Source organism: Podarcis muralis, chromosome 12 (assembly GCF_964188315.1).
Source record: "Podarcis muralis chromosome 12, rPodMur119.hap1.1, whole genome shotgun sequence".
Classification (NCBI taxonomy): Eukaryota; Metazoa; Chordata; class Lepidosauria; order Squamata; family Lacertidae; genus Podarcis; species Podarcis muralis.
In genome coordinates, this window is record NC_135666.1 from 11,789,271 (window position 1) to 11,817,031 (window position 27,761).

Genomic DNA, 27,761 nt, shown 5'->3' on the forward strand with positions numbered 1-27,761 from the left:
TCTGGCCCCCAAGGGGGAAAGCTATTTTTCACCTCAGGGCTGGAGGCATAAAGGTACAAACAGCCAAAAAGACGATATCTAAAACAGCATTATAAGCTGTTTTACTTGACTTCTTTAAAATGTAGCAAAATAAACAAGAGTGGATATTTCTTTCTTTCTCTATTTCAATTCATGCAAGACCTCTGGGAGAGTTTCTTTTGCGTTATTACTTCACGTGCTGTGCATCAGCCACATTTTCAAAGGCACCCTTGGATTGGAACCAAAGCCGTGGGGCTGGGCCGGATCTCTCGCCCGCCTGCCTTAAAACTTGCCTGTCCCGCCGCCCGAGAGAGAGCGCGGCGGGGGAGGGGAGGAAGGCAGCAAACAGCACTGCCTCTCGTGTCATGGCGACGCGCACTGCACGCACGCACGCTCGCGCCTGCGAACAAGCGAGTGGGACGTCACGTGGCCGACCGTGCCCACTAAGCGGCCGCGGCGAGGCGGCTCGCGGAGGAGCGGTTTGTCTCCCCCCCCCTCACCCGCTTCCCTGCTCCTCCGGCTCCCTCCCACCTTCCCGCTGACGGTTGGTGCCTCGCGCCGCTGCCGCCCACCCCCCTCGCGCGCTCCCCTCAGAGAGCCGTTGCCGCCAGCGCCTCTCTGTCCCTCAGGTGAAGAGGATGGTGGCGGTTCCGACGAGTCGCGCTCCTGAGCCCCGCCGCCCTCCAGCAGCCGCGTCGCACGGTGGCCACAACGCGGGTGAGTCTGAGGTACCGGCTGCGGCAGCACAGACCTCCTCCCCGCCTCAGGAAAGCTCCCTGAGGCGCTCGGCTGCGGACGCCAGGCCTGCTCCCGGGGCGCCGATTGAATGGGGGAGCCGCGTCGGCCCCTCTCGCCTTTCTCCTACCCCCGCCAGCAGCATTCGTCCGGAGTCTCCTCTTCCGTGCCACGCTCGCTGCAAAGTCAGTCAGCCCGTGAATTAACGTCCTGCTTCTCCCCGCCCCCTCCCCGCCGTTGTCGGTGTTTAAATGTTAACGGCATCCTCCAACGTTCTTTTACGGAACATACCTAACTTAGCAAACGAGGGACGGTTTGGGGTGCGCGCGCGCTCTTGTGTCCTGCTAACCTGGGAGTCAGCGCCGTTTGTAAGACGTGCAAGGAATTGCGCTGAATCTCGGTGAGCGAGGAGAAACTTGGCAGGGAGGGGCCGGGGAGAGACAGACGCTGGCTCGGGAGCCTGATAATCTAAATTCCGAAAGTGGGGATAGACGAAGGAGGGAGGGAATCGGTTCTTTCCTCCCGTTTTGGAGAGGACAAATCAACCAGTCAATCAATCAATCAATCAATCGGGGGAACGTGCACCTGAGGCAACAGTGCATCAGGTGAGTAAAAATATGAGCAGTTTTCGCAGGCCAGTTGTTGCCTTCCTTTTCCTCTCCTGCTTGCCGCAGTGCCAGGAGGTACCTTTTCGAGATCTCCACATGCAGGTTAGGTAGGTCCCTCTTTTGTACGCACTGTGCGATCGGGGAGGTGGAAGATCAGTATGTACAGTATGCAGAAGTGTGGGGTTGTTGTCATGGTTGTGTACCTTTCCCTCCCAACCTTTGTAGGATATTGGGAAACTGGAGTTGAAAGATTTGTGGGTGTTTTTTGTTGTTGTTTTTTTTTGTATATACAACCAGCTGCTTACAAGTTCTTGCAACCAATGAGCAAGATGGTTTTGCTCCTTTGAGATGCTCTTTTGTGCTACCTAATGAATGCTTTCAGCCCCGGTCAGAATGTGGCAGTCAATAAATCGGCAGCTGAGAGAAAGCCTCAGTCCAAAACACACTTTTTCCGGGAGTAAGACCCAATTAATTCAGTCAGACTTGCCACTGAGCAACCGTTAGAATTTTATTTGTTTGCTGATCGTAATGTAGTGAAGAAAGTGGAACAGGCATTTCTAACATGAGTTGTAGAAAAGGAGAAACTGGTGTGAGCCAGAATTTTCTGTATACTGAAATGTATAGCATTCTATTATGATGACCACATCATAGATTCTCTACCATTGTAAGGCAGAAGCGAATGTCATGGTGGAAGTTCTCTTCATATTTGTACAGGTTTTGATGTTTAGAATTCCATCCCTGCTTATATAGGAATGATATGTGGTAGTGTTTTTTTTTTAAGTATAAGCAGGGCTTTTTTCAGCCAGAACTCACCGGAATTCAGTTCCAGCACCTCTGAGGTGGCAGGGCACCATTGCTATTATAAGAGAACAAGGGAGGCGTTTATGGTGAGTTCTGGCATCTCTTTTTCTAGAAAAATAGCACTGAGTAGAAGTATCTGAAGTAAGTTTTCACACTTTTTTTTAATTGGTAAGAGTTTCTCTAAGCCCTGGTTAGAAGTTTTGTATAGCTATGGGTTATTGCATGCTTACTTTTAGTAGCTACAGAAAAATATTCAGTTTATTGATCAAAATATTCCTATTCACTTTAGCCGTATGCATGTCTACTGAAAACTGAATCCCATTGACTTTAGTGACACTTACTCTCAGATAAATGTATATAGGATTGTCACCTTAGGCATCTTTCTCTTCTGGAAAGTTCAAGTTAAAATAACATTGGAAATGATGTTTTAAAAACTCCCATTGTGTCATGTTATATCTGCTATGGAATGCCCTAACTCCTGAACCTTGTTGGCTGGAAAATAGCAACAGTGTGAGGTAGGAGACAGAATAGCTCCATTCTTAACATATCACATGACCTGGATTTCTGTGCTTCAATAATCCTTGCGTTTTCCTTGGCACAAGTTAGTGTGGGACAGGGAGTTACTTTACTTTGCTCAGGAATTTAATTACTACTGGTGTTGACTAGGTTAAGCAACAACAATCCTTATTATTATTTATCACAGTTACAGTGTTGAGAATTGGCAGATGATTAGGATATCAACAGTGAATCAGAAAAAAACTTTCATTTGTTTCTTAATATGTTGCAATTGCATCCTGTTATTATATTGCAGACATTTGTAAAATGTGGATTTTACAGCCCCAGCGTGCATGTAGGTGAGAACAATGTATTATTTTTATCTTCACTATCACTACTAGTGATGTGTTGCATAGGTAGTGCCCTTTTATTATTTTTGGGTGGTATTCTTATAACTGAAGTATTGTTCATGACTGAACAATTGTTGTGGAGAGTGTATAGAAGGATAAAGTAGGATATGGAAAGGAGAACCATTCTTCAGCCTCTGATTGCTGCAGTAATCCAGCTAAACCCTACAAAGTCTAATCTTCTGGCAGAGATGGGTTTAGTACCATGTTGATTAAGTACTAGTTATTGAAGCAGGGGATAATATAGGGAAAATTACAGAACTGACGTAGGAAAACTTATGTGGGGGCTACGTTCTAGAGATTGTGCCTAAAGCCAAAATTGTGTATAGTCAAAACATATTGGGTTTAGCGGTGGATGTGATTGCCAGTCTTTTTTTAATGTGTGTGCATGTGTGTAGTTACAGTAGATACACAAATAAATAACTGAATAAACAAATAGAGTGGTTTACAGCTGCTTTGTTAAATGTTTAGGCTTCTGCCTTCCTCAATAACCCATTTGTTATTTCAATTGGATGTTGGAAACCAATAGTACAGTTTTAAAGAGGCTTAAGATGAAACAATTTTAGCAAGACAAAAGTGGTATGCAACTATTTCTTTTTTAAAAAAGGAGAATTAAAAAAAGTGAAGGAAGCGATAGTATTGCCTCTACAGTTTCATTTCCATCAGCTTGCCAAAGTTATAGAATTGGGAAGTGCATTCTCTCCAAAGATGCTGTTGCTGAAACAATTCCGATCTGAGAGGGGTAAAAAAAGAGTGCAGTTCTTAAGTTATTTGAAGGCTGGTATATGCATAGATTTAAGCTAAGATTGATAGTTCACCTTAGGTAACAATCTTAGAACTTGATTTATTGATGGCATTTTTTATGACCATTCCAGTTTTTCAGCTTTCAGAATGCGGAAGAAGCAGAAAGCCTTTGTTTCCTGTCTTTCACTCAATGAGGATGATGTCACAGTAAGCTAGTCTATATTTCACAACTCTATTGATGCGTTTCAACTAGATTGGAGTATTGCTCAGATTCCTCTTCTATGGTGCTAGATGGAAAATGAACATGACCTGCCTTTCGCAGTAGTGGTATCATACCTAGTCAGTTCCTTTGTTGAGTTCAAAACCTGTAAATCAGGGGCACCAACTTGAATAAAATATTGAGGGCTGGATTAAGCTCGCACATGCTCCCTCCACTTTGTGGAGGAAAACCTCTTTGGTTTAACATTGTTTTTGTGTTTTGTTTTCTAACTTTCTTTTGATATATCTGATTGACTGCTGCCCTTTTTTAAAATACAAAGAAAGCTAAAATTCTATGACCTCTGCTGGCATGGTGCCCAGTGCACCTGTACCTTCTGTATCTCCCAGTTGGTAACTCTGCTTGGAAGGGTTTAGAAGCTTTCACTTCAGCTTTTGGTTCTGGCTAGGTGTTTCTTCTGCTGTGAATGGTTTTAGTGGTGTTTTAAGAGACAAACCTGTCTTGATGCACCTCTTGGAAGTGGTTCCACTTTCCCTCACCTTGATCAGTTCATGGTCCTCTAGGCCTGGTCTATCAACCGTGAAATCTTTTATTTGTGCCAAGAAAAAAGTCTATCTGCCTCTCATTGAGACATGTGATCCTGTTAGATGACATTTAACCAATCTATTATATTTCAATCCAGCAGCTTGGTCATGAAACTTTTAGTAGCTTATTCAGTCTGATCTGTGATGGTAGCCAAGTATTATTAGCTATTGTTGTGGAAAAAATACTATAGATACTTAGAAAATTTTAGCAGTAGCTATAGTAGGCTATCTTAATATATTATAAGGTTGCCTGAATATCTGTTTCACATGTCTATAGACAGCTTTAATTTTCTGTTTCTTCCTAACTCTCTTGAGAACGTTACATTTCCTAAAAGCATGCATGGATTGCATAAAAGTGTTTAGATTTAAGTTTGATATTTTGGGTAGGATAACAGACATCCTTGTTATCATCATTTAAGCCATGAGCACCTTTGTTTTCTACAAACCTTAAGCTGTTATTCTTTTAAGGCTAATCAAAGTGCTAATGTAAACCGAGGCTATTTGCCCCAATCTAGGTACCTACAGCTTTCAACTATTTGGGAACTTGCAGTTACTTTGTAACCAGACTATAACATATTACGGCTCTTTGGAATATAGAACTGTTCAGATTTTTATTAGTCAGGATTAATAATGAACCGCCTTTCCGTTTGTCTCATATTTTGGGGGAAATGTTGACAGAATGTTTTCCTCAATTTATCCTCATGTCTGCAAAATCAGTGAAAGTTTTAGAAAAGCTAGAACTAGTTAAAACTCTGTGGGAGCAATGATGGAATATAGCCATTTCACCATAGTCAGAATTGGCAGTATCTTTCAGCTAAAAAAGAAAAAAAACATGGCAACATTCTGATGCCAAACTCAATTTTTGCACTCAGGGAATTAATTATGGGTTGTGAAATTTGTATTTCACGTTGGTAATATTTTTTACTTGAGTTGTATAGGGCAAATAAAGCATGGCTTGTGGCATGGAGCAAAGACTATATGCAACATGGTATAAACCTATTTGTACCATACAAGTGTGGAAGTCAGTGCTGGACATGGGACCTGGATTCCTAAGCATCTCAGTCTTCACTTGGTAGCGGTGCCTGCCCTGTGGAACGCCCTCCCATCAGATGTCAAGGAAATAAGCAACTATCCTACTTTTAAAAGACATCTGAAGAGAGCCCTGTTTAGGGAAACTTTTAATGTTGAATGCGGTATTGTGTTTTTAATATTCGATTGGGAGCCGCCAAGAGTGGCTGGGGAAACTCAGCCAGATGGACAGGGTATAAATAAATTATTATTATTATTATTATTATTATTATTATTATTATTATTATTATTATTAGACCCCTTTAAGAATGTGACAGTAGACTTGCTTGATCTTCATAAGAACAGAAGAAGAGGATGCTGGATCAGACAAAAGGCATATCTAGTCCAGCATCCTGTTCTGTCAGTGGCCATCCAGATGCCTGTTGGAAACTTGCAAGCAGGATATGAGCATAAGAGCACTCCTCTGTCCCGCAGTTTCCAGCATCTGGTGATCAGAAGCATACCACCATGATGGCAGAACACAGCCATGATGGCAGAGCACTGATAGGCTTATCCTCCACGAATTTTTCTAATCCTTTTTAAGACCATCCAGGCTGGGGACCATCACTACTTCCTGTGGGAATGACTACAATTGGAGTATAGTTCTGATCTTCTCACTTTAAAAAGGGTATTGAAGAGAACAGGTTTGGAAAAGGGCAGCCACAATGATGGGGCAGCAAGTCCTGTATGAGGAAAGGCTACAGCATTTGGGACTTTTCAGTTTAGAGACTGTCGTGTAAGAGGTGTCTTCTGTTATTGTGTCTTCTGCCATACAAGTGGCGTCTTGTGTAGAGATGCCTGATGCTATTTTGTTCTTTAAATAGTACTGTTTAACTGAGATGGTCTGAGCAATTTGGTTTGGATGCTGCAAACACTATTTTCTTGTATCTGTTTTTCTTGAGCAACATAAAGGAGGAAAGAGATATTTCGGACCTCTGCGTCTCCCAGGAGAAACAGCATCAAGTAGAATTAGAGTAATATGGCAAACAAGAAGGATACTACCTTTGGAAAGGGAACATTGAAGCTGAAATAAAATAGGCAGGTTGAAAGAAATGCATCTGTTTTGAAGATATCAGCATTACTTCTTGGACTTCATGTTTTGACTAGCTTGCTTATAACTGTCTCCTGTGTCGATTGTGATATGTCATTGTGAATGTCATCGCTGTATCATGATCATACCAGAGAAATTTGTAGAATTATATATACAATCAAATTTTAAGAGTAGCTGTATTTTTCCAGAGTGGCACACAAATTGCCCCCCCCCCTTTTAAACCATTTTTATTATATTTATATTCCACCATTACTCCAAGGAACTCAAGGTGGTTTACACGCTTCTTTCTCTCTCCATTTTATCCTTGCCAACACCCTTGTCAGGTAGGTCAATCCTAAGATAGTGACTGTCCCAAGGTCACCCAGTGGATTGAGTGGGGATTTGAATCCTTTTGAGAATGGACTGGTTTTAATTAAAGAGCTGCTGTGCTTTTTATTATAATTATTGGTATGAAAACACCAACTAGATTATGCTGTAACTACAGGGCACATGCTTTTACTACATAACGTTGTCCTCTGCTAGCGTGCACTTTAATAGAGAAAGGTCAGTACTTGTTTTTTTCACTTTATTATTCAGAAAGCGAATCTTAAAACTGTCCAGCTGAGATGTGTGTATCTGCAGCATTCCTTAACAGCTCATTTAACCAAGTGCTATGGATACAGTTTGAAGAAACTCTGAAGATGACTTAATTTTTATAGATACACTGGATTACTTGTATCTAGGAAATTGACCTTGCAGTCCCTTCTTGTACTACAGTAATGGTGAGGACAAAGTGTCTCACTGTTAATAACCAGCAGCTAATACTGGAAATTTAGTGTGTGCTCCTGTGCATGTCTGTTCATTGAATTTAGTTTAAAGGGGCTTAGTCCTAAATTGATGGGGTATAGGATTGCAGCCTTAGCTCTCTTCTGTTCAGAGGACCTAAATTCAGAGGTAATAGCATATATTATTTGTAATATTGCAGCATGTACATGTATATATGCCAGTGCAGGTTTGTGGGCAAATTAAAATTTGTGGGAGGCTGAAGCATCATTGCCACTGCTCTTTGCAGCAAGGCCTATAAGCAAAATTAAGAATAAATTTCAAAATTAAGTAGGAAGGGGCAGGAACTGAACATGTTTCTGAACTGTTTATGACATTCTCATAGGAAATATACTGTTCCTTGTTTGAGAATTCTACTGAGTGGCCAACATAGAGAGGCCATGCTTAAGTATTTTCAGTCATGGATTTCCTGGCCTTGGTAATTAATTACTATATGGCTAGTTGCAGAAACTCTTAATCCACTGCCAAATCTTGAGTTTGAGGTGCAAGTGTTGTGGATTGCAGAGGGAGAAAAACAGAGCCAGGTGTATGTAATTCCTTGTGTAATTGAAGGGGAGGGGAAAGAGGAAGCTGATTACCAATTGTGTCCTGGGTCTAGAAAAATATTTTCTGTAGTTGCAACTACACAATAAGTTAGTAACAGAGACTGGTGACCCAGAGCTTGGTATGATCTGGGTCTTCCCACCTCACCTGCAGCAATCCCTTGTTGCATTGACATGGTGTTGCAGTAGTTCTTTCTGACATGGGTAAACAAGAGTGAAGTGGTGCAGCACTCAAGTAAGAACCAGAGTTTCTGTGTGTTTAAGAGAACAAAGCTTGAGAACCCATGTCTTTTCACCTGTAGGATGAGTTGAAATAGAGCTAAAGTTGCTGACTTTTCAGCCTTTGCTCAGTTCAAAACATGGTCCCTGTTAAAAATTAGTTGTTGTCCTGCAAATATTTTAAGCAGTTAGGCTGTAAATGTTTAAAGTTCAGATTATATTTGCTGTTAATGTGTCTCAACCTGACATTTCCAGTAATAAATGAACTTTACTTGCTTAACATGGTATTTGTTCCATTCTTTCTTTGCGTCTCACACTCTTTGCTCCAAATGCTGAGGGCCAGGATTGGAGGTGAAGATCGGTCTGTTTCTAACAGTTGAATTTGCAAGTAGCTTGTTAGTTTTAAAAAAGGAAGGACTCACTGACTGAATACCTATTTTAATCAGGTTCTGAAGCAGATTTTGCAAGTCCTGAGAGGGAATTTAGTTATCATTAACCACTGTTAGTGCTGAAGCAAATACAACACAAAGTGCTTGTTAAGTCAAGGGCAGTAGGATTTTTAAAGGAGAGGGGAGGGAGTATTTGTTTCTGAGAGTGATGCTTGATTTAGAAACAGGAAGCCAGCAGTTTATCCAAGATAGAGACATTTTATTGAGATGCCCACAAGGCATTTGAGAATGTAATCTTATTATGTGGTGCTTTCTTTGTAGAATATTTGCAATGATCAGTTGTGTAAAAATGCTGTTAATGCTTCAATTAAAATTTCTGTATCCATTGCTGTTCCTTAGTTTTATGGTAACTTGGCATACTGATAAGTTGATGTATGATTTGATGTTTTTGTATAGGATGAAAAATTATCATTCCCAAGACATTATGACAGTCTACGGTTAATTTAAAATAGATCATTTTCTGAAAGGCCAGCTTTCAGGAAGAGGCTTGTAATTGGAAATCTTACCCTTTTCCCTTTTATATTTTTTTAGGGGATTGAGAATGTGCTAACAACAATGCTAGGATTACAATGGGAAGTGTCACACTTCGCTATTTCTGCTATGGCTGCCTCTTCACATCTGTGACCTGGACACTTCTACTCTTTATTTATTTCAACTTCAGCGAAGAGACCCAGTCTTTCAAGAATGTGCCCATCAAGGGGCTTGAACCTCAGAAGCCATTTCCTAAAAAGATCTATCCCCGTTTTGTCCATGGGCCAGTACACATACCTGAAGCTCACCACAGATACAGTAAGAACAGGAATCCATTGGGAAATGCTGCACAGGATCCCATCAAGGGGGATACTGAGATGTCTCCTGAAATGGGTAAGTGAATAGTAATTGACTGCATTGAAACTCATATTGTGAAAACCAGATGTGAAGTGCTTCTGTCTTCCTATGTAGTTTCAGACAGGAAATGAATGGGAGCCCTAAATTAGAAAAGTGCTTGCTCTTGAAGCACAGTGGTTTACCCAGATTAGTAATTGCCAGACATATATATTACTAATGAAAAATGCAGAGGCAATTCAATTAGATCTGCTATTTTAATAAACCATTAAAATACAAATAGATCTTTGTCTAGTTTAGTGCCAAAATATGCTAGGGATGTTTTGCCATCTGCAAAGAAATTATCATCTGATAAGGTAATCAGACTTGTTTTATTTATGATATGAAAGCCAGACATTCAGCATAGTGTTCATTATGAATCACATTCTACAGTATTAGGGGTACAGCTTGGTCTGAAATGTCTGGACTCTGAGGAGACCTTTGGAAGAGCAAGATTCTGTAGGAGTCTTGGTATTATAGGGAAACAGAAACCTTGAGGAACCCACAGTCTTTGAGGGCTTGCAGAATGTGCCAGCCTCAAAAAAAACATCCCAGCCAAGGAACTAAGTGCCCCCACATTCTCTGCCCCCCTCTTTCTCTCATAATTGAAGGTGGTGGTGGGCCAATCTGGAAGCCCAGAACTGGCAACAGTGAACCCCTACAGCGGCTCATTTACCCACTTATGGTCTCTTTACTGTAGTTCCACCTATGATAAGGGGAAATGAGTGCAGTCCCTGGAATAAGACCCAACTGAGAATGAAGAAGAGGCTTAGCAGTCACAACTACAGAATTGTGCAGCCTCTGTCTGGTGTCTTGTACAATAGCACCTTTTCTTCACAGAGCCAGTTGTACTCTGCACCCGGGTCCCAGCCTCAATTTCCTTCTTATTTCCTCAGGGTGAGGAACCTATTCATCATTAACCAATGCATGTAGAATGCTATTACTGCATGTAGCTCTCAGAAACATATTTTTGTCCAGTAGGCTTTTCTTCATGAAATTGGAGAAGCTAAAAATTCTTATTTACTTTTTTGATCATGCTTTCCCTGAATGCTTGCTTCATAGTGAATGAACTGAAGATGCCTATTGGCTTTGACTGTTAAGAAGATTAGGTTACATGACCCATAAGCTGTATGCAATTTTAGTTGCAGCAAGGAGAGAATATGCTTTGTAAAATAGGGAGGAAAGCTTAGAATCATTTCCAAGATGCATTCCCTCCTTTAAAAAGAGTGGAGAATGAACCTGGACCCTGGCTATTCTAGAAAAAAATAGACAGGGCCCAGGTTCATTCTCCAGAGTTTTCAAACTAAAGGTGTTTGTTTCTAGTCCTCAGATGTGCAAGAATAGGTAAGAGGTCACAAAAATAATAAAGAATTTGAACTCATTGCATGCTGCTTTCTAAACCTTTGTACTATGCCTCCCACTGGTTTGATTTGATTTTTCTTTTTTGTGCTGCATGATCCACCGGTTTCAATATGTTTAGTGAAAAATAAAACAAACTAGCTGTAGTCTTCTGGCCTGAAAATTTTAACCGCAGTATGGCTGTATATTATGGATAAGTGTTGTTAAGGATGTACACGTAGATGTGTTTTCTGCACAACTGGAAGATCTAGAAGGAGCAAGTTTAGAAAAGAAAAGTGGTGTGGAGTATTCTATGCCCCTTGATGCCATTTTGTCCTCTTTGCACTGTGCAATCTGTTCTTTGCCTACTATGCTCCTGCCTGTCATATGGGCAAGTGAAGTTAACGAGCGGTTAGCGTGGACTAGGTGTATTGAATCAACATGCAAACACAGCCATGTCTCCTCCTCTGAAATCTCATGCAGCTATATCACTGGGGACTACTTAAAATTATTGAGACCAGCTTTGCAAATTGTGTGTGTATTTTAGCCTTCTGCCTCCTACATTCTTGCCGTCCTTCTCCCCCACTCCCTCCTGCCCCAAAGAGCAATACAGTGGTACCTCGGGTTAAGTATGTAATTCATTCTGGAGGTCCGTTCTTAACCTAAAACTGTTCTTAACCTGAAGACCACTTTAGTTAATGGGGCCTCCTGCTGCTGCCGCGCCGCCGGAGCACGATTTCTGTTCTCATCCTGAAGCAAAGTTCTTAACCCAAGGTACTATTTCTGGGTTAGCGAAGTCTCTAACCTGAAGCGTATGTAACCTGAAGCGTATGTAACCCAAGGTACTACTGTATTCCAGCTACCTCTTCTGGCTCTCTTAAGACTTGAAAAGAGAGCTTCATTTGTACCATAGTAGTATGGTAAATACTGCACAAATATTGCTATAAATGCCTTGAGCTTAGATAGGCCATCCTGTTTAGCAGTGAAACCTCCTCATTAGTCTTTCCCTGGGCCAGGAAATGAGTATGGGGCAGTAATTTGAATTGGAATATATCATTAGCTGAACACATAAGTTTAAGAAGTTGATCATTGGCAATACATACATTAGACAGTAAATTGATTTTGGCACATTCTCCGTTGCAGGTATGATTTTTAATGAACAAGACCAGGAAGTGAGAGACTTGGGCTATCAAAAGCATGCTTTCAATATGCTCATCAGTAACCGGTTGGGATATCACAGAGATGTGCCAGACACAAGAGATGCAAAGTATGTTTCTGCATGTTCTCGATAAAGTGAATGCTTTGTTTCAAGAGCCCAGTGGTGAAGATCTAGCAAAAAAGGCCAACAGAATGATGGGCAGTGGGAAGGATGGGGCTTGTATGTTGCAGCGATGCCTTTGGCAATGTGCCTATATATATTCCTACATATACTTGGGAGGGGGGGAGATTCCATTAGGGAGCTGTCTAGCTGCTTTGAGAAGGTGAACAGGGAAGGAAATAGCACCTAAAGAAAGGGCTCTGTGCTTTGCAAAAATGGCTTAGTCCTGCAGAAGGGAAAAGTCAGAAGATCAAGCATGGGAGCATCAAGCATTATACAGTGGTGCCCCGCAAGACGAATGCCTCGCAAGACGAAAAACCCGCTAGACGAAGGGGTTTTCCGTTTTTGAGTTGCTTCGCAAGACGATTTTCCCTATGGGCTTGCTTCGCAAGATGAAAACGTCTTGCAAGTCTTGCGATTTTTCCCCCGCTTCCCCCCCCCTTTTCTAAGCCGCTAATAGCCTTTTAGCCGCTAAACCTTTAATAGCCGCTAAACCGCTAATAGCACTAATCCGCTAAGCCGCTAATAGGGTTGCTTCACAAGACGAAAAAACCGCTAGACGAAGAGACTCGCGGAACGGATTATTTTCGTCTTGCGAGGCACCACTGTACAGTGTTTGTAGGTTGATTTAAATTTTAATCAGAACAACCACAGGGGAGGCACTTTTTGCATTCCTGTATGGCTCCTCTGAGAATGGAGTCCAGGGCACTTCATATTGTGAGTGGAGTACATGCTATACACCTGGAACATCAACAGTCTTAAGTGTATTACTTTACTTTCTCCCATAGGATTCCCCCCCCCCATATTTTCTTCATGAGGGGAGAGCAGCTTTGGCCCTTCCCCCAAAATCTGGCAGCTGATTTATTCCCTCCACCCAATAGAACTTGACTCTTTGAAAATTGTCCATTTCATAGCCCTGTCCTGGGTTCTATTTCTTAGCCATGCTAAAGAAAGAAAAAGGATATACATGTGACATTGTAGTTTTTTCATAAAGTAAACATTTTTCTTCCAGTCCTCTACAGATTTAAGGTCTCCTCAGAGTTGTCGAATGAGCATATTTCCCCCCAAATAGAGAGCTGATGGAAATGAGAGAGGATGAGAAGTAAGAAATTCAGACCATACCAGAAATTATTAAGAAAGGGAGCGATTCAGAAATAACATGGTTTTGAAAATAAGTTCCTTTTTGTATTTACATTGGCAAAATATGCATAATATGTAGAATTGCTTGACGGTTCTTGCTGTGCAGTATGCAAGACAAATATGTATTTTTCTGTTGCTTAAAGTGCTTAACTTTGGCTGGATTGTGCCCTTTGTGTGTGAAGTTCTTTGCAATGTAAAATCTAGTAATCACTATGGCATTGCTATCCATATAGAATTTAAAATTTCAGAACCAACTTTTAACATATGCATGCACAAAAAGGCTGTATTCCTTTCTCTTGTAATGCAGCTATATATTGTGTACCTTGAGAAACCAATCCTTTAATTTCAAATTAAATATCCAGATTTGTGAAACAGCCCTAATAGTTGCATATCACTGAATATTTTGTTTTTTGAGCTTTGATTTTGGCTTTGTCATGATCCTGTTGTAATGTGTAGGTTCAAAGATCTCAATTAAAAAAATCTCCTTATTAGGATAGAGTGAACATTGAGTTCATTCTTGACATCATTCTGTGTTTTAAGTATGGTTATGAACAGGGCTGTAATATACTTTGCAAAACTTAGTAACCTGTATAATTTTCTAGAAGCAATATTGGAGAGAAGGAAGGAAAAATACAGCTCCCTACCCTGCTTTCCTTTGATTCAGTGTTTAATTGAGAATTCCTAGGACTCAAACTTAACTAGAAATTAGATATACAATCTTTTTTTCCCCATCATTACTGTTACATCTTTTCTCTACGCTATAGAATTGTAAGCGGTTCTGTAATATAGGAAGCCCTACTTGTACGTACAGGGGTCAGTAAAAGTAAAAATGAGCCGTGGAAATTGCTTAATATGAGGAATAGCTTGAAGAAGGGGAAAGAATGGAATAGAAAGGGAAAGATATTTGGGTCTTAGAAAGACAGGAAAAAAAGCTGTGGAGAAATTTAAAGAATAGTGTTTAAAGTTTTAAGGAACAGGGAAGTAGGGAAGTAGGGAACTAAAAGGGGAAAGAGCATATATTCTTTGCATGCTGAAAATCTCTGAATCAAGTACTGCCACCTCCAGGTAGCACTGGGGTACACCCCTGTCTGAGATGCTGCTGTAGTTGGTGTGGAGTATATTGAATGAGATGGATCAGTGGTCTGACTCTGTATAAAGCAGCTTCATGTGTTTGTTAGAAGGATATCAGGATTAGAAAGGTATTGCAGTGCTGTAAGAAAAATTAAATGGGGAAAGGAGGAGGATGAACGAAGTGTAAGGTGAAGAAAGGCTATGAATGGAAGGAGCAGAGGAAGAAAATGAGTGGGGTGGGGAAAGGACTGGATTTTGAGTAACTTATCTGTGGAGGCTTTAGAGATAGGGTGACTGTGTTCTCCAAATTTCCTGTTTTCATTATCTTAAAAAAAAAAGTTAGTGGACAAATGTAATGCAGAGGAAGAAATGTAAAATATGCAGATTTCAGTTTCTTCAAACAACAAGCACGCACAGTAGAAGGATAAATCTGCATCCTCTACAGAAAACAAAATCCTGTGTTCCTCAGCAACTGAATTGCCAGATTCCTTTTTTAGGTGCCAATGATTCACAGGGCATATGGTTTCTTAAACTCATGAGTAAAAGAGATTCTGTGGGGGAAACAGCTACACGCATATTGCATGGTTATTATAAAAGGGAGGGTGCAGCTTCTATTTTGGTATTATATGGGGTGTTCGTGAAATATTAGCAACATTCTTTGAAAACCATGTGTTATAATATGTGCTTTTTCTTTCTTGCAGGTGTAAAGAAAAAAGTTATCCTCATGATCTGCCCTATGCTAGTATTATAATTTGTTTCTATAATGAAGCATTCTCTGCCTTGCTTCGGACAGTGCATAGTGTTTTGGACCGCACACCATCTAATCTTCTCCATGAAATTATCTTGGTGGATGACAGTAGTGAATTAGGTGAAAGACTCTTACATTATATGTTAATTTTGTGCAGTGTAGTTTAAGGATACTTGGACTACTGACAGATTACTAAATGCCAACTTATTCCCCTTGCCTTTTCTTACTCTAGCTGATCTGAAAGAAGAATTGGATGCTTATCTAACAAAAAATCTTCCGAACAATATAAAGCTAGTCAGAAATGAGAAGCGAGAAGGGCTAATTCGTGGGAGAATGATTGGAGCTTCCCATGCTACAGGTAATGTCCTTCATATCTATGAATTCAAGTAGTCCCTTTGTTTGTTCAGTACTTATAAATTATGATGGTTTGTCCAAATTGCTTATGACTTTAATACAGTTAATGAAGAATAAAGAAAAATATGAAACTTCTCATAGTAAATGCTCCTTGATCAGCTTTCAAGCAAAACAATACTACTACTACTAATTTATAATTTATACTCTGCCCATCTGGCTGGGTTTCCTCAGCCACTCTGGGCAGCTTCCAACCGAACATAGTGGTACCTCGGGTTACAGACGCTTCAGGTTACAGACTCCGCTAACCCAGAAATAGTACCTCAGGTTAAGAACTTTGCTTCAGGATGAGAACAGAAATCGTGCTCCGGCGGTGCAGCGGCAGCAGGAGGCCCCATTAGCTAAAGTGGTGCTTTACGTTTCAGTTTCAGTTTAAGAACGGACCTCCAGAATGAATTAAGTTCTTAACCCTAGGTACCGCTGTATTAAAAACACAATGCAGCATTAAACATTAAAAACTTGCCTAAACAGGGCAGCCTTCAGATGTCTTTTAAAAATACATCATTAAAATGAACAAAAAATAAGTCAGCAAAATACATAGAACATCCCTGGATTCAAAAGCAAATAAACGTCTGTTGCTGAGAAGACCACTGTTAGCCACAGTTAGTATATAAGAAATATAGTTCTCTCACTGTCTCAAATTTTTATATGTATGCTTCTTCCTGTTATTTCCTGATGGTTAAATATTCTGTAGGTAGTTGTCAGCATCAGTATAGAACCTGAATACTTGTGAAGGGGTCAGACTATAGTGAACCACCATTTGGAAAATAGGGTGGACACTCGAGAATAGTGTAGTTGGCTCTCTCTTCTCTATTTTAACTTACTTAAATATGGAATCTCTCTTGCTGTCCAGGATCATTCCACTTCTGCTCATGGTGAGGAAAGCAGGGAAGGGGCAAATCCGAGGTTGGCTTCTAATCTTGAGTGTATTAAGCCTGGGAAGTAATGTCATAACAATCCCCTTGTTATAAAAGGTTTTTATTTTGCCATAATATGCACCAGTTGTGAAAACCAGGGTTTGTGAAATGCAGTAAAACAACTGTGGCTTGTCTTTCTTTCCCCAAAAGGGACTAACTAATCTGGCCCTAGCTTACTACATGTAGGTTGGCAGTTAAATTGTTTCCATTATGACAAGGCATCTTATTAAAGCTGTTTACAAATACCCCATTCATACTGATTCACAGTCATCTCCCCAGAGAGATTTGTTGTGGCTATAACATTTAATTAGGTTAAAGTATCTTTTTGATAATCTTTATAATCAGCCTGCATTGTGCATGAACAATAATCAGTGTTGAATCAGGAAAGCTTGTGTTATAATTTGTAATGATGATCTAAGCTCCTCCTAATTAATGCGTGTTAATCATCTACATTAATGCAGTATAATTACATTGAAGTTCCGAACATGCAGCAGTACTTGTTCAGCTTTACTCTTTGAGCTCAGTGCTGCAGCTTGTGAATAGCTTCCCTAAGCTATACCCAGTGAAGTAGGAAAATTTTATAGCTATAATTGGAACACCTAACTGCCTTTTTAGAATGGAATTTCCTGAGTTTCTGATTTCCAACCTTGGCTTTCATTTAGGAATAACTTCTAAGTTTTTATTGGGCTTTTTAAAACTCATAATTGCATCTTTTTTACTGGCTACCCGCTTGGCCTTGTTTATGACTCATAATTGTAGTGGATGACTCTTATGATCATTTGTATAGTTTTTATCATTTTAGCCTCCTGAGAGCATTCATGATGAAGGCTGTGGGATACAAGTTATATAAATAATACTCTTGGCGATTCCACACCTGCCCCGCCCCCAAAATCTGAAGGATGCTGTAACTTAATTTCCCTAGAAAAAGTACTTGATATAAGAAATGAAACTATTAGCCCACTTATTATTACATTATTAGTATCCAGATAATTGCTACAATTTAGGTCACCACTCTCTCACTCCATGTGTTTTCCAACAAGACAAGGTCTGTGGCTATTTGAGTTGTGTGTTTGTAGTTATTCTAAAATTGATTTCTTGAACAGGAAGAAATCCTGTTTGAGGCAAGTTTTATTGAGTATTATAATGTGTTCTGTCATTTGTATTATAATGTGTTTGGGGGTGTCTTCTGTCTGATCAGGTGAAAATTGATTTAAATGTAATGGGGGATCTTAACTGACACCTGAAGAGGGGGTGGAGATAAAACGCTCATTATGCATAGAAGGGTAGAATATATGCATTATTTAACTGCTGGCTGCAGGTGTAGAATTCCTAGTTAGACATGTGATTGGCTAAGGCCAGACCTGGGGTGGGGCAGGAGTCAGCCCATGTTGGTTGGCGCTTGATGTTCATAGGGAACAGCCCATAGAAGAAGACAATAGAGGAGGAGCTGAGAGGAAGGCAGCATAGTTTGGTGGCCAAAGACTTGCTGGGGTAGGTGAGTCACTTGGCTTAGCTGAATGAGTGAGAGGGGTGGGATCTGTCTACAGCACTGAGGCAGAAGAAGTGAGAAGCAGTTTGGAATGGTAGGCTCTGGTTTCCGGGTGGAGAGTCCAGATGGACTCCGGGTGGAGAGTCCGGGTGAAGATTCCAGGACAGGACAGCAAAAATAGACCTGCACTTCAGTCCTCACTTGGAGTATTTGTGAGGGTTAAGCAGGATGGTGTAGATACAAGGGCAGTGTGGCAAAAGGGTTTTAACAGGGTAACCTAACTGCTTCCTCAGAGCTGCCATGGTTTAATAACGGTAGTGTAAAATAAGCAGTTGATATTTAAAGTGGCAGTAACAACTTAGCAAATGCATACTTATTTAAAGAGAGATAAGCTTGTGCACTACATAAGCTTGTGCACTACATACTCTTGTAGTAAATAAACATTAATATTTTTCTTAAATATTGTAGTTATATCTGTCAGGCTTTGCACCATGTCTATATCCCAGTTACCAGGGCTGTTGATAAGTTAAGGGTTCAAACGGGATAAGTGATATTATATGGTGGTTGCAGTGCGAGTTTAGGAAAACCATTGGAGTGGAAGTTGGGGTTTGTTAATAGAATAAGTAAAGAATCCCACACCCCCCTTCCCACTGAAGTTTGAAAGGTCCAATTCTTGTATATAGCCACATAGATGGGGGAATCCCTCAAAATGTAATCATGAGATAATCCATCCCAAGTGTAGTGTGATAGAGTTCTGCCTTTTTAAAAGAAAGAAAAGTGGAATTACCTGGATGTAGCAAGTACTTGAGATTTCCCTATCAGGCTGCTGTGTTTCATATTATTCCCCTCTCTCTGCTAGAGTGGAACATGTCTAGAATAATGAAAATATGTAACTCTGACTGCCTTGCTTTTTGTTCTCTGTTCTTAGTGTGCTTCTCTTTTCTCAGGGAAGGTACTTGTGTTTCTGGACAGTCACTGTGAGGTGAATGAGCTGTGGTTGCAACCTTTGCTGACACCCATCCAGGAATCACGGAAAACAGTGGTTTGTCCTGTCATCGATATAATTAGCGCTGACACGCTTACCTACAGCTCTTCCCCAGTTGTCCGTGGAGGGTTCAACTGGGGTCTGCACTTTAAATGGGATCTTGTTCCTTTGTCAGAACTGGAAGGCCCTGAGGGAGCCACATCTCCAATCAAGTAAGATTTATTTATTTATATTATAACCCACACTGCATTGTTCACACAGAGTGAGAAACATTAAAATACAATAAAACAATATTTCATTTAAAGACAACTTGATGTAAACAAAGACAATAAGCTATCAGCAAAGCTGCTACACAATATGCTATGTAGTATATTAAAATTAATAAAAATCACTAAAATATCAGAATTGGGGATCCAGGAAAACTTCCTAAAACTTCCTAAAAACCATTACCTACCTAATGAGTGGTATGCACTGTCTTTCTGCAGGTTTTCAAAGTTTCCTTGAGTAGAAATCATGTTCGACACCACATTGTCACCATTTCTTTTTTTTTTAATTAGGGCCAGGTGTTTGGATCATATGTGAGTTTCTATTCCCACTTGGTTAGTCTTAAATATCTTACTGATTGGAGAGTATTCCAATCCCCCCCCCCCCCCGTTGCTGGACTTCCACATTTGATGCATAACCATACATACCTCACATCAATCCTCTGTAAATTTTGTGTGACTTCAGCCCTCCCCCCATCCTCTCCTCCCATCATTGGTAGGTATGGTTTTGGAAAACACTCATTTTCTTTTAGGTCACCTACAATGGCAGGAGGCTTGTTTGCAATGGACAGAGAATATTTCAATGAACTTGGACAATATGATAGCGGCATGGACATCTGGGGAGGGGAAAACCTGGAAATATCATTTCGGGTATGTATGCTATTTTTGCAGACTATAACCTTTTTTCTTGGATGAGGACCCAGATTGAACCACAGTTCTTTACATACTATGGTTGTGCAGTAATTTTATTTCATTTTGCAGAGCAGTTCTGTGAATGTTGAAAGTTCTTCTAAAATAGGTGTCGGGAATCTTTTCTGGTCAGACCAGATAGTTAATTTTTCTTAAAAATAAATTTCCTTTTTCATATCACAACTCCCATCACCTCCAGCTAGCAGGCCCAGTGGTCAGGCATGATGGGAATTGTAGTCCCAAAAGAGCTGAAGACCAAAGTTTGGGAAACCCTAATCTAGAAGTTATAGCTTCTATCAGCTGTAATCCTTTCTAACTATGTTAAATAGACCAACATCTTCAGAAACCACACCTATGCTTAATATGACCTTAAGTAATAATCCTTTGTTTTATTAATTACTTCTGTTTCTGAGCAGATCTGGATGTGTGGGGGCAAACTTCTCATCATCCCATGCTCCAGAGTCGGACACATCTTTCGTAAAAGGCGACCTTATGGCTCCCCAGGCGGGCAGGACACCATGGCGCACAACTCTCTACGGCTAGCTCATGTGTGGATGGATGAATATAAGGCAAGATGGCCACTACTGTAGAATTACAAGCCATAGCAAAAGGTGGATGTATCTGGGTGCCTTGGTGGTCACAGCAGGGATGGATATTCAGAAACTCTGGTCCCGTTCCTGAAAAGTGGTAGCTTTTTCATCTTCTACTTTTTGTGTGATATCAGAACCTTTCAATATAGGTTCTGAGTTGTAACAAAAGTTTAGAAATTTGCATTGATAATTGCAGTAGGGAAGATTAAAGAAATGTAGTCCAGAGGCGTAAGTGATAGAAATGAAATATAAAACACTAAACATTCTCAATTTTACTGAAAGGAAACTGGTGGAATTCCATCCTGATTTCACCAAATGCTGTTGGATGATCTCTGCAGAAACCAGCAGTCCCACGTCTTCTGCTATTCTTTCCTTGGTGACATGTAGTAAAACAGTAAATCAAAACAAAATTGGTCCTACCTGAAGCATAGGTTTCGTAGGTTACGAGGGGCTAACTGGGGCCCATCCCTTTGGGGTCTGCAGTTATGTTTTCTAACTTAGGATATATGTTCATTATTTATCTTCGCATTCTTACGTACATGCACGTTTTGAGCCAGGGTAGGAGATAGGCAATTATGTTCAGATTTTTTTGAAATGGACACAGTTTGCAGCTGCTATGAAAAACTGAATAGAGCGAGCTGACCCCCCACAAATCAATGCTCCTGCCTTTGTCATGTGATTGAGACCTGTCCCAACCCAGATAACCCCTTGTCAACCTATGGAAATGAGGGTGTGATGATGATGATGATGATGATGATGTATCTCATTGGTTTCCCACTCCTGCACCACTTCGTTGGTTGGTTGAGGGAGTGGGACATTCACAGTGTGATTGTCATGAATCCAGGAATGAGAGACAAAGCAGATGGGGAATGCTGTTTTTGGCAATGGTCCCATAGGTCCCATAATGTGTGGTTCTGCCCTTGGTCATTATTGGCTGGATAGGCACAGTAGTTTCAAAGTGTAGCTTTATAGCATGTACAAACCGCATTGGTTTACAGTTCAGAGAAATTGGCTTTTTGCTTGTTTTGTTTTCAGCCCTGTGTATTCATCCTCACTTCAAAATAGAATCATTGTTCTGAACTGTAATTCTTCCTACCACACTTTCCTCTCTATGACATAGGAACAGTATTTTGCTCTGCGACCAGAATTACGGACAAGGAACTATGGCAATATTACTGATCGTGTGGAGTTGAGAAGAAAGTTGAACTGCAAATCGTTTAAATGGTATTTAGACAATATCTACCCAGAGATGCAAATTTCTGGTTCTAATGCCAAAGTACCGCCGCCACTCTTTTTCAACAAAGGGCAAAAACGACCAAAAACATTGCAACGTGGACGGGTAAGATGCTGTTCTAACTCTTCAGGTTCTTTAAAATCTGAAAAATGTAGTTATAAAGATCACAAAAGCTGGCATCTGAATTAAAACAAACAATTATTACTTTCTAGCTGTTGTGCAGCTTCGCAATAAGAGTAGCTTTGAAAATCTGTAATTATGCACTGTAGTTTTTAGATCAAATATGCTAAAGGTATCCTATCAGTCTTACTTGCCTTGCTTCCTGTGCAGGTTAACAACCTTCATTATGGATGAATGCCTTTCACATTTGTAGGCCACTATAATCTCTTGTCTGATCAGAAGCCCTCTTGCTTTAGGACAGGGTGGTCCAAGCACTCAAACAAAGTAGGCCACAAGAGTACTTCGACACATAACCTGGGGAGCCACACACTGAATTAAATTTCCATATCATAAAGTGTTTGCAATATATATAGTCGGTCACGACTGGACCTAATGGTCAGGGGTCCCTTTACCTTTACCTAATTACTCCTAAGTTAGCCTGTTTTGCAACATAAAAATGTGCATAGGTGCATGCAACTTTCTCTTTTATCTCTGCTTAGCCTTGAGACTGCAACAAGTAGCTTTGGGCAAAGTCGCTGTCTCTGAGGTTACCTTATCAGCACACAAAGTTTTTGTTTTTTAAAAAAAAGATAGGCTGAAGAGCTTATAGTTTACTGTGTCTGTGTGCTAAAACTTTTGTGTCCTTACTAGTCTCTACTACGCATATCTCCTAGAAATCTGTCAACAGAGTTGCTTCTGAGATTGCAACAATACCTTGAGCTAGTGGAAATTATTCTAGAGATACAACTAGGCATGGGTGGAGCCAGGACTTTTGTTAGAACGGATGTGATTGGTCAGTTAAGTATTTCTATTGTTTCACTTGATGCGGGGGGGGGGGGAGAGAGCTGCCCCCTACCCCCCTTGGCTACGCCAATGTTGTTAGGGGAAATTCTATAGAGAACACATAAAAGAACCTTCTGCCTCTTTCCTCCAAACGTCTCCCATTTTTTCCATAATGCTCTCCCCCATCCTCTCCCTTATATAATATGGCAAGAATGAATAGTATTGTGATTGCAGACATTTTCCAGTTGTCTTATGTGTGTGTTTCTTTTGCAGCTGCTTCATCTTCAGACAAATAAATGTCTTGTTGCCCAAGGCCACCCAAGTCAAAAAGGAGGACTTGTTGTGGTCAGAGAGTGTGATTACAATGATCAAAATCAGGTAAGTGCCTGAAGACAGCACTTACTTTCTCCTTGCTTTGCTTTCCCTAGCATTGTTCAGTGTTCATTTTTATAGTCTCCAGTGTTGCTTTATTTTGATCACTCCTTCATAACATTAAAAAAACCACACCCAAATTCCTTCCTCTATAGACACGAAAAGGGTCTCTCACTTGATATCCTCTCATTGTATGCTCTGGTCATCTATATCTTTTGACACTTACATCACATAAAGCTTTCTGTTTGTATCAATTCCCTTTCTGTTATTTCAGGACTGATCACTCAGATAAATACATCAGTATCCATTAGCTACTTTTACAAATTTTTGCCACTGTTGTCTGCTTCAAAATCACTTACTAAAAGGAGGCTTTGTGGATTCCTTAAGTACCTCACTACACTAGGTGATACATTCAGAATTCTGCTCAGTGCTTGAGGTCCATTCCAGGGACTTTCCAGGGCAACAAGAACAGATCTGCTTCAAAATGTGCCTTGAGGAGAGGCCTCATGTCCTGGAAATAAGTTCAATAGAGTTACTGGCCCATATGAATGTGGATTTAAAATAGCCAGAGAAATTATATCTGATCCATAAATGCACAGCCGTTAGAGGGTTTCAGAATTAAAGCAAACATTTGGCATCCTCCCTACTTTTAGGTAATTTTAGAGAAGCAAAAAAAAAAGGGCGGGGAGAGAAAACTGGGAGTTTTCCATTGCTAGCACCTCTCCACATGTTCAGATTGGTCTAATATATTTCCTTTTTAAAGCTCAGCTCATACTTGTTCACAGAAAATAAGTATCTGTGGTAGTTTTTTCTGCTTAAGGTAAACAGATTTTTTTTTTCACTCAATGCCTAATTTGAAAACGGAATTGTTATGGTTCCAAGGGGTTGCTCGAGAGCAAGCAGGCAAATGCGTCCCTGCTCGGCTGTGAAGCCTTGCTTTTGATGCCAAAATAAACTTTATCTGTCCAGAGCGCCACTCTCCCATGGCTGGCTCATTCACTGGCAGAATCCGTGAGTGGGCGGTCCTTAAACCTTCCCCAGCAGAGTAGCTTCTTGACACCCAGTCTGCGCCTCCCCTCTCGTCGTGGAAGCTTACTGCGCAAGAAGGGCGTGGGTAACGGAGGACCTCTCTCCTCCCCGCTTTGCCCAGGCAAGGTGTCCTGGCACCGTCTCGCCTCCTCTGAGCCCTGAAGCTCCTCTCCACTGGAAGCGTAGTTACTCTCCTCCGCTGAGGAGGAGCTGCTTCCCACGATCTTTGGGGGCTCTCTGTAATCCATCCGGCTTTTCCCCTCTCCCCCCTGAGCCGATGGCAGTTCCCTGACAGGAATCTTACTTAAATGCAATTAATAGGAAATTAATCTGCTTTAAAATACTTTAGAAAGCTGAGATTTTACACTGTGATTTGTGGTTGTTTTTATGTTACTATTTTACTGCTTGTATTTTTGTACAATACTTAGAGATTTAGAAATGCTTTTAAATAAATAAATACATTATTCCACTATTAGGTATGGCTTTACAATGAAGATCATGAGCTGATCCTAAACAATCTCCTATGCTTGGATGTGTCTGAATCTCGCACTTCTGACCCACCACGCCTTATGAAATGCCATGGATCAGGAGGATCTCAGCAATGGGTGCTTGGGGTGAGTTGCGGACAAGAGTGGATGATTTCAGATCTCTTTCTGTGTGTGTCTTTGTGTGGGTAGGTATGCGATTTTCTAATTCTGAAAATCACATATGGGTTAACAATTCCACAGTAATGTTTTTCAGTACAGGTTTCCTATTAAATGATGTATGTGCTCATCTAAATTATGTGGAGATCGGTGGAGGAGTGAACTATCATGTAAATGGGCCATTGTTGGAATAAAAATCCAAATACCTCCTTTTGAGGTTACACGGAATAACCTGACAAGCTTAACAATGGAAGACATTTATCTACTGGGGAGTAGCCATGCTGGAAACATTTAATCCAGAGTCCGATTTGCAAAAACCTGGCCATATATGGGTTGACTGTAGATCTAATTGGGTATTCAGAACTACACAAAGATTGTTGCAAGAGGGAGGAGAATGGAGCCATGCACTCTCAACACCAGCCCCTCAATACTCTCCACATACTGGAGGGCATGTCTGCAGGAGAGCTGTGCAATAAATTGCCATATTGTTGAATATCGGTACTGTATTGAAATAACATTGTGATAAGTGTTTCCACAAGGCAATATGCCACTAAGCAAAAAATGGAGACTTAACAGCTTCCCAGGGGGTAGCTCAGCTGAAGGACACTTTGCATTGCAGGCATGGTGTCTCCAGCTTTGCTTGCTCTCTCCCTCCTCCCTCCTAACCAATAAGAAATGACGCCAGGGTAGTGCATTGCATTTTGAAAATGTGCCTCTTTACTACCATGTCTGGTTATTTTGAAATGAAAGTCTGTTCTGCAGTCCAAATCACATAGAGGGCACTAGGAAGTTAGATTGGCTTCAACCAGAGCCAGGGCCTTTTCAACTCTGGCTCCGGCCTGGTGGAACGCTCTGCCTCATGAGACCAGGGCCCTGCAGGATCTGATTTCTTTCCGCAGGGCCTGTAAGACAGAGTTGTTCCGCCTGGCCTTTGGCTTGGATCCAATTTGATTCCCTCCCTCCCTCTCTCTCTTTTTTCTTTTCCTTCTCCTCCTGCAATGAGGCTACATTTTAATATTTTAATGTTCCGTTATTGTAATGTTGTATTTTATTTTTGTTTTTAAGTTGTAATCATTCTTCTTGTTTTTATTATTGCTTGTAAGCCGCTCTGAGCCTGGCCTTGGCTGGGGAGGGCGGGGTATAAATAAAAAATTGTTGTTATTATTATTATTATTAGGCTGGAGAAGGCTGACCTATAGCAATATCCCATGAGATGACCTCTCCGGGATTAGCTTCATGGAATCAATAATCTCACTGTTTTTGTCTACAGTGGTAACGTATTGTAATGTTTGCAGAGTTCCCCAGCTTTGCAATACAGTGGTACCTCGGGTTAAGTACTTAATTCGCTCCGGAGGTCCGTTCTTAACCTGAAACTGTTCTTAAATTGAAGCACCACTTTAGCTAATGGGGCCTCCCGCTGCTGCCACATTGCTGGAGCACGATTTCTGTTCTCATCCTGAAGCAAAGTTCTTAACCCGAGGTCTATTTCTGGGTTAGCGGAGTCTGTAACCTGAAGCGTATGTAACCCGAGGTACCACTGTACATAGATTTGGCTAAGAAAAGTGATCCAAGCAGATCACTGCAGCATCAAGCTTCAAACATTAGTGCCTGAATATTCAGAGTTCCTGTCCTCTAGATGAGTGGTGACTGAATCAGGGCAACATTTTAACCTAGTAAGGTCAGCTCTTCTCACCCCAGCAAAGACAATAATCTCATTCAGAAGCAGGTTTTGAGCTGCTTTGCCTCAACTGTTGCGTTTTATTTTTCTGTCTCCAGAAACATAATCGACTCTATCAGGTGTCCGTCGGGCAATGCATGAAGGTAGCTGATCCGCTTAGCCTCAAAGGATATGTGACCATGGCAATTTGTGACGGCTCCCTCCCTCAGCAGTGGCGCTTTGAAAGCTGAGTGACAGCGAAGGCCCATTTCCACAGTAGCCCATAGTTGACCTTATAGAGCCTGCGGTCCCTGCTGCTATTTCTGAAACGGAACAGTTTGGGAAGCTTTTAGAAGCAAGCGGAATAGGAGCTGTGGCAGCCACGTTTCAATCTCTACACACATAGAAGTGCAATTCATGTAAGTTTTTTGCACTTCCCTGGCAAATGTAGATACTCTAAATAGTTAGACCATTGTATTTAATTAGGAAAGAAAATTAATATTGAATATTTCCAATAGTCAGATGACTACCTTGTCTTGCCAGTACTTCATGCACAAGTATTACTGTACTATTATTTTCTTTGTTTGGATGATGAATTATTTTAACTGATCTGGAAAAAGAATATTCATTTTTAAACAAATCTCAGTATTTAATTTTAATTCATTAATTTTAACATGTTACATTGTTAACATTTTATGTCACAGCATTTAAAATAAGTCATTACAGATTTTGATGACTCTGGCCAGCATCCAGAATCATGAAGTGGAAATATGTTTATGCAGTGGGTCTCATGCCTTCTGCCTGCTGCCCTCCTGTATCCCAAAAGCCTCCCCTGACGATCTGGGAATCCTTAGGGAGGTATGGGAATGGGGGCTGCAGCAGTCGGGAACAATTACTGGAATTCAAGTAGGGGCTGACTTGCAATAGCAGAAGTGCCTTTCTGCTTGCAAATCTTCAGGTGCCACCATATGAAATTGGCATTTTAAGAGCAAGTATGGTACTTTTTCTGTTATAATCAGTTTCTGAGTGAAGAGGTCAACAGAAATGATTATGGTGCAAGATGTATGTATCTCAAGACACTTGTGTGGACTTTTAAATTTCTTCCTTTGGATTGAAAGCATTAATTGCTTATTTTTCCTTTATTGGTCCATTCAGCACTGGTTTAAAATGCAGTTGCATAATAAACTTGTGAAAATACTTCAGGGTTAACAATGTTTGAAACATTTTCTGTCTTTCTTTGAAATCGAGCAATATGCTTAAGACCTTGTCCAAAGGGAGTGTGGGAGATCTGTACCTTAT

General features: G+C 40.8%; 1 protein-coding gene across 5 annotated transcripts; it reads left to right on the forward strand.

Annotated features, from left to right (window-relative positions):
- Positions 1 to 493: 493 nt before the first annotated feature.
- On the forward strand, positions 494 to 27,674 carry GALNT11 (polypeptide N-acetylgalactosaminyltransferase 11). 5 transcript variants are annotated; one of them, XM_028749687.2, is made up of 14 exons: positions 494 to 735; positions 3,940 to 4,015; positions 6,580 to 6,715; positions 9,292 to 9,624; positions 12,106 to 12,229; positions 15,193 to 15,359; positions 15,472 to 15,597; positions 19,004 to 19,253; positions 19,838 to 19,955; positions 20,411 to 20,563; positions 21,705 to 21,923; positions 23,034 to 23,138; positions 24,638 to 24,775; positions 26,582 to 27,674. In XM_028749687.2, the coding sequence occupies exons 4-14, from the start codon at positions 9,330 to 9,332 to the stop codon at positions 26,711 to 26,713; spliced, it is 1,827 nt and encodes a 608-aa protein (XP_028605520.2). In that variant the 5' UTR covers positions 494 to 735; positions 3,940 to 4,015; positions 6,580 to 6,715; positions 9,292 to 9,329; the 3' UTR covers positions 26,714 to 27,674. The 5 variants fall into 5 exon arrangements, with proteins under 5 accessions (XP_028605520.2, XP_028605519.2, XP_028605524.2 ...); XM_028749686.2 differs by lacking the exons at positions 3,940 to 4,015; positions 6,580 to 6,715; XM_028749691.2 differs by lacking the exons at positions 494 to 735; positions 3,940 to 4,015; positions 6,580 to 6,715 and adding an exon at positions 1,132 to 1,153.
- Positions 27,675 to 27,761: the final 87 nt, after the last annotated feature.

Bases quoted from the DNA above. Each gene is read 5' to 3' on its own strand.
- GALNT11 (XM_028749687.2), top strand. From the start codon at position 9,330: ATGGGAAGTGTCACACTTCGCTATTTCTGCTATGGCTGCCTCTTCACA. The intron at 19,254-19,837 runs GTAAGATTTATT...ATTTTCTTTTAG, and splicing joins GGAGCCACATCTCCAATCAA to GTCACCTACAATGGCAGGAG. The intron at 21,924-23,033 runs GTAAGATGCTGT...TTTCTTTTGCAG, and splicing joins AAACATTGCAACGTGGACGG to CTGCTTCATCTTCAGACAAA.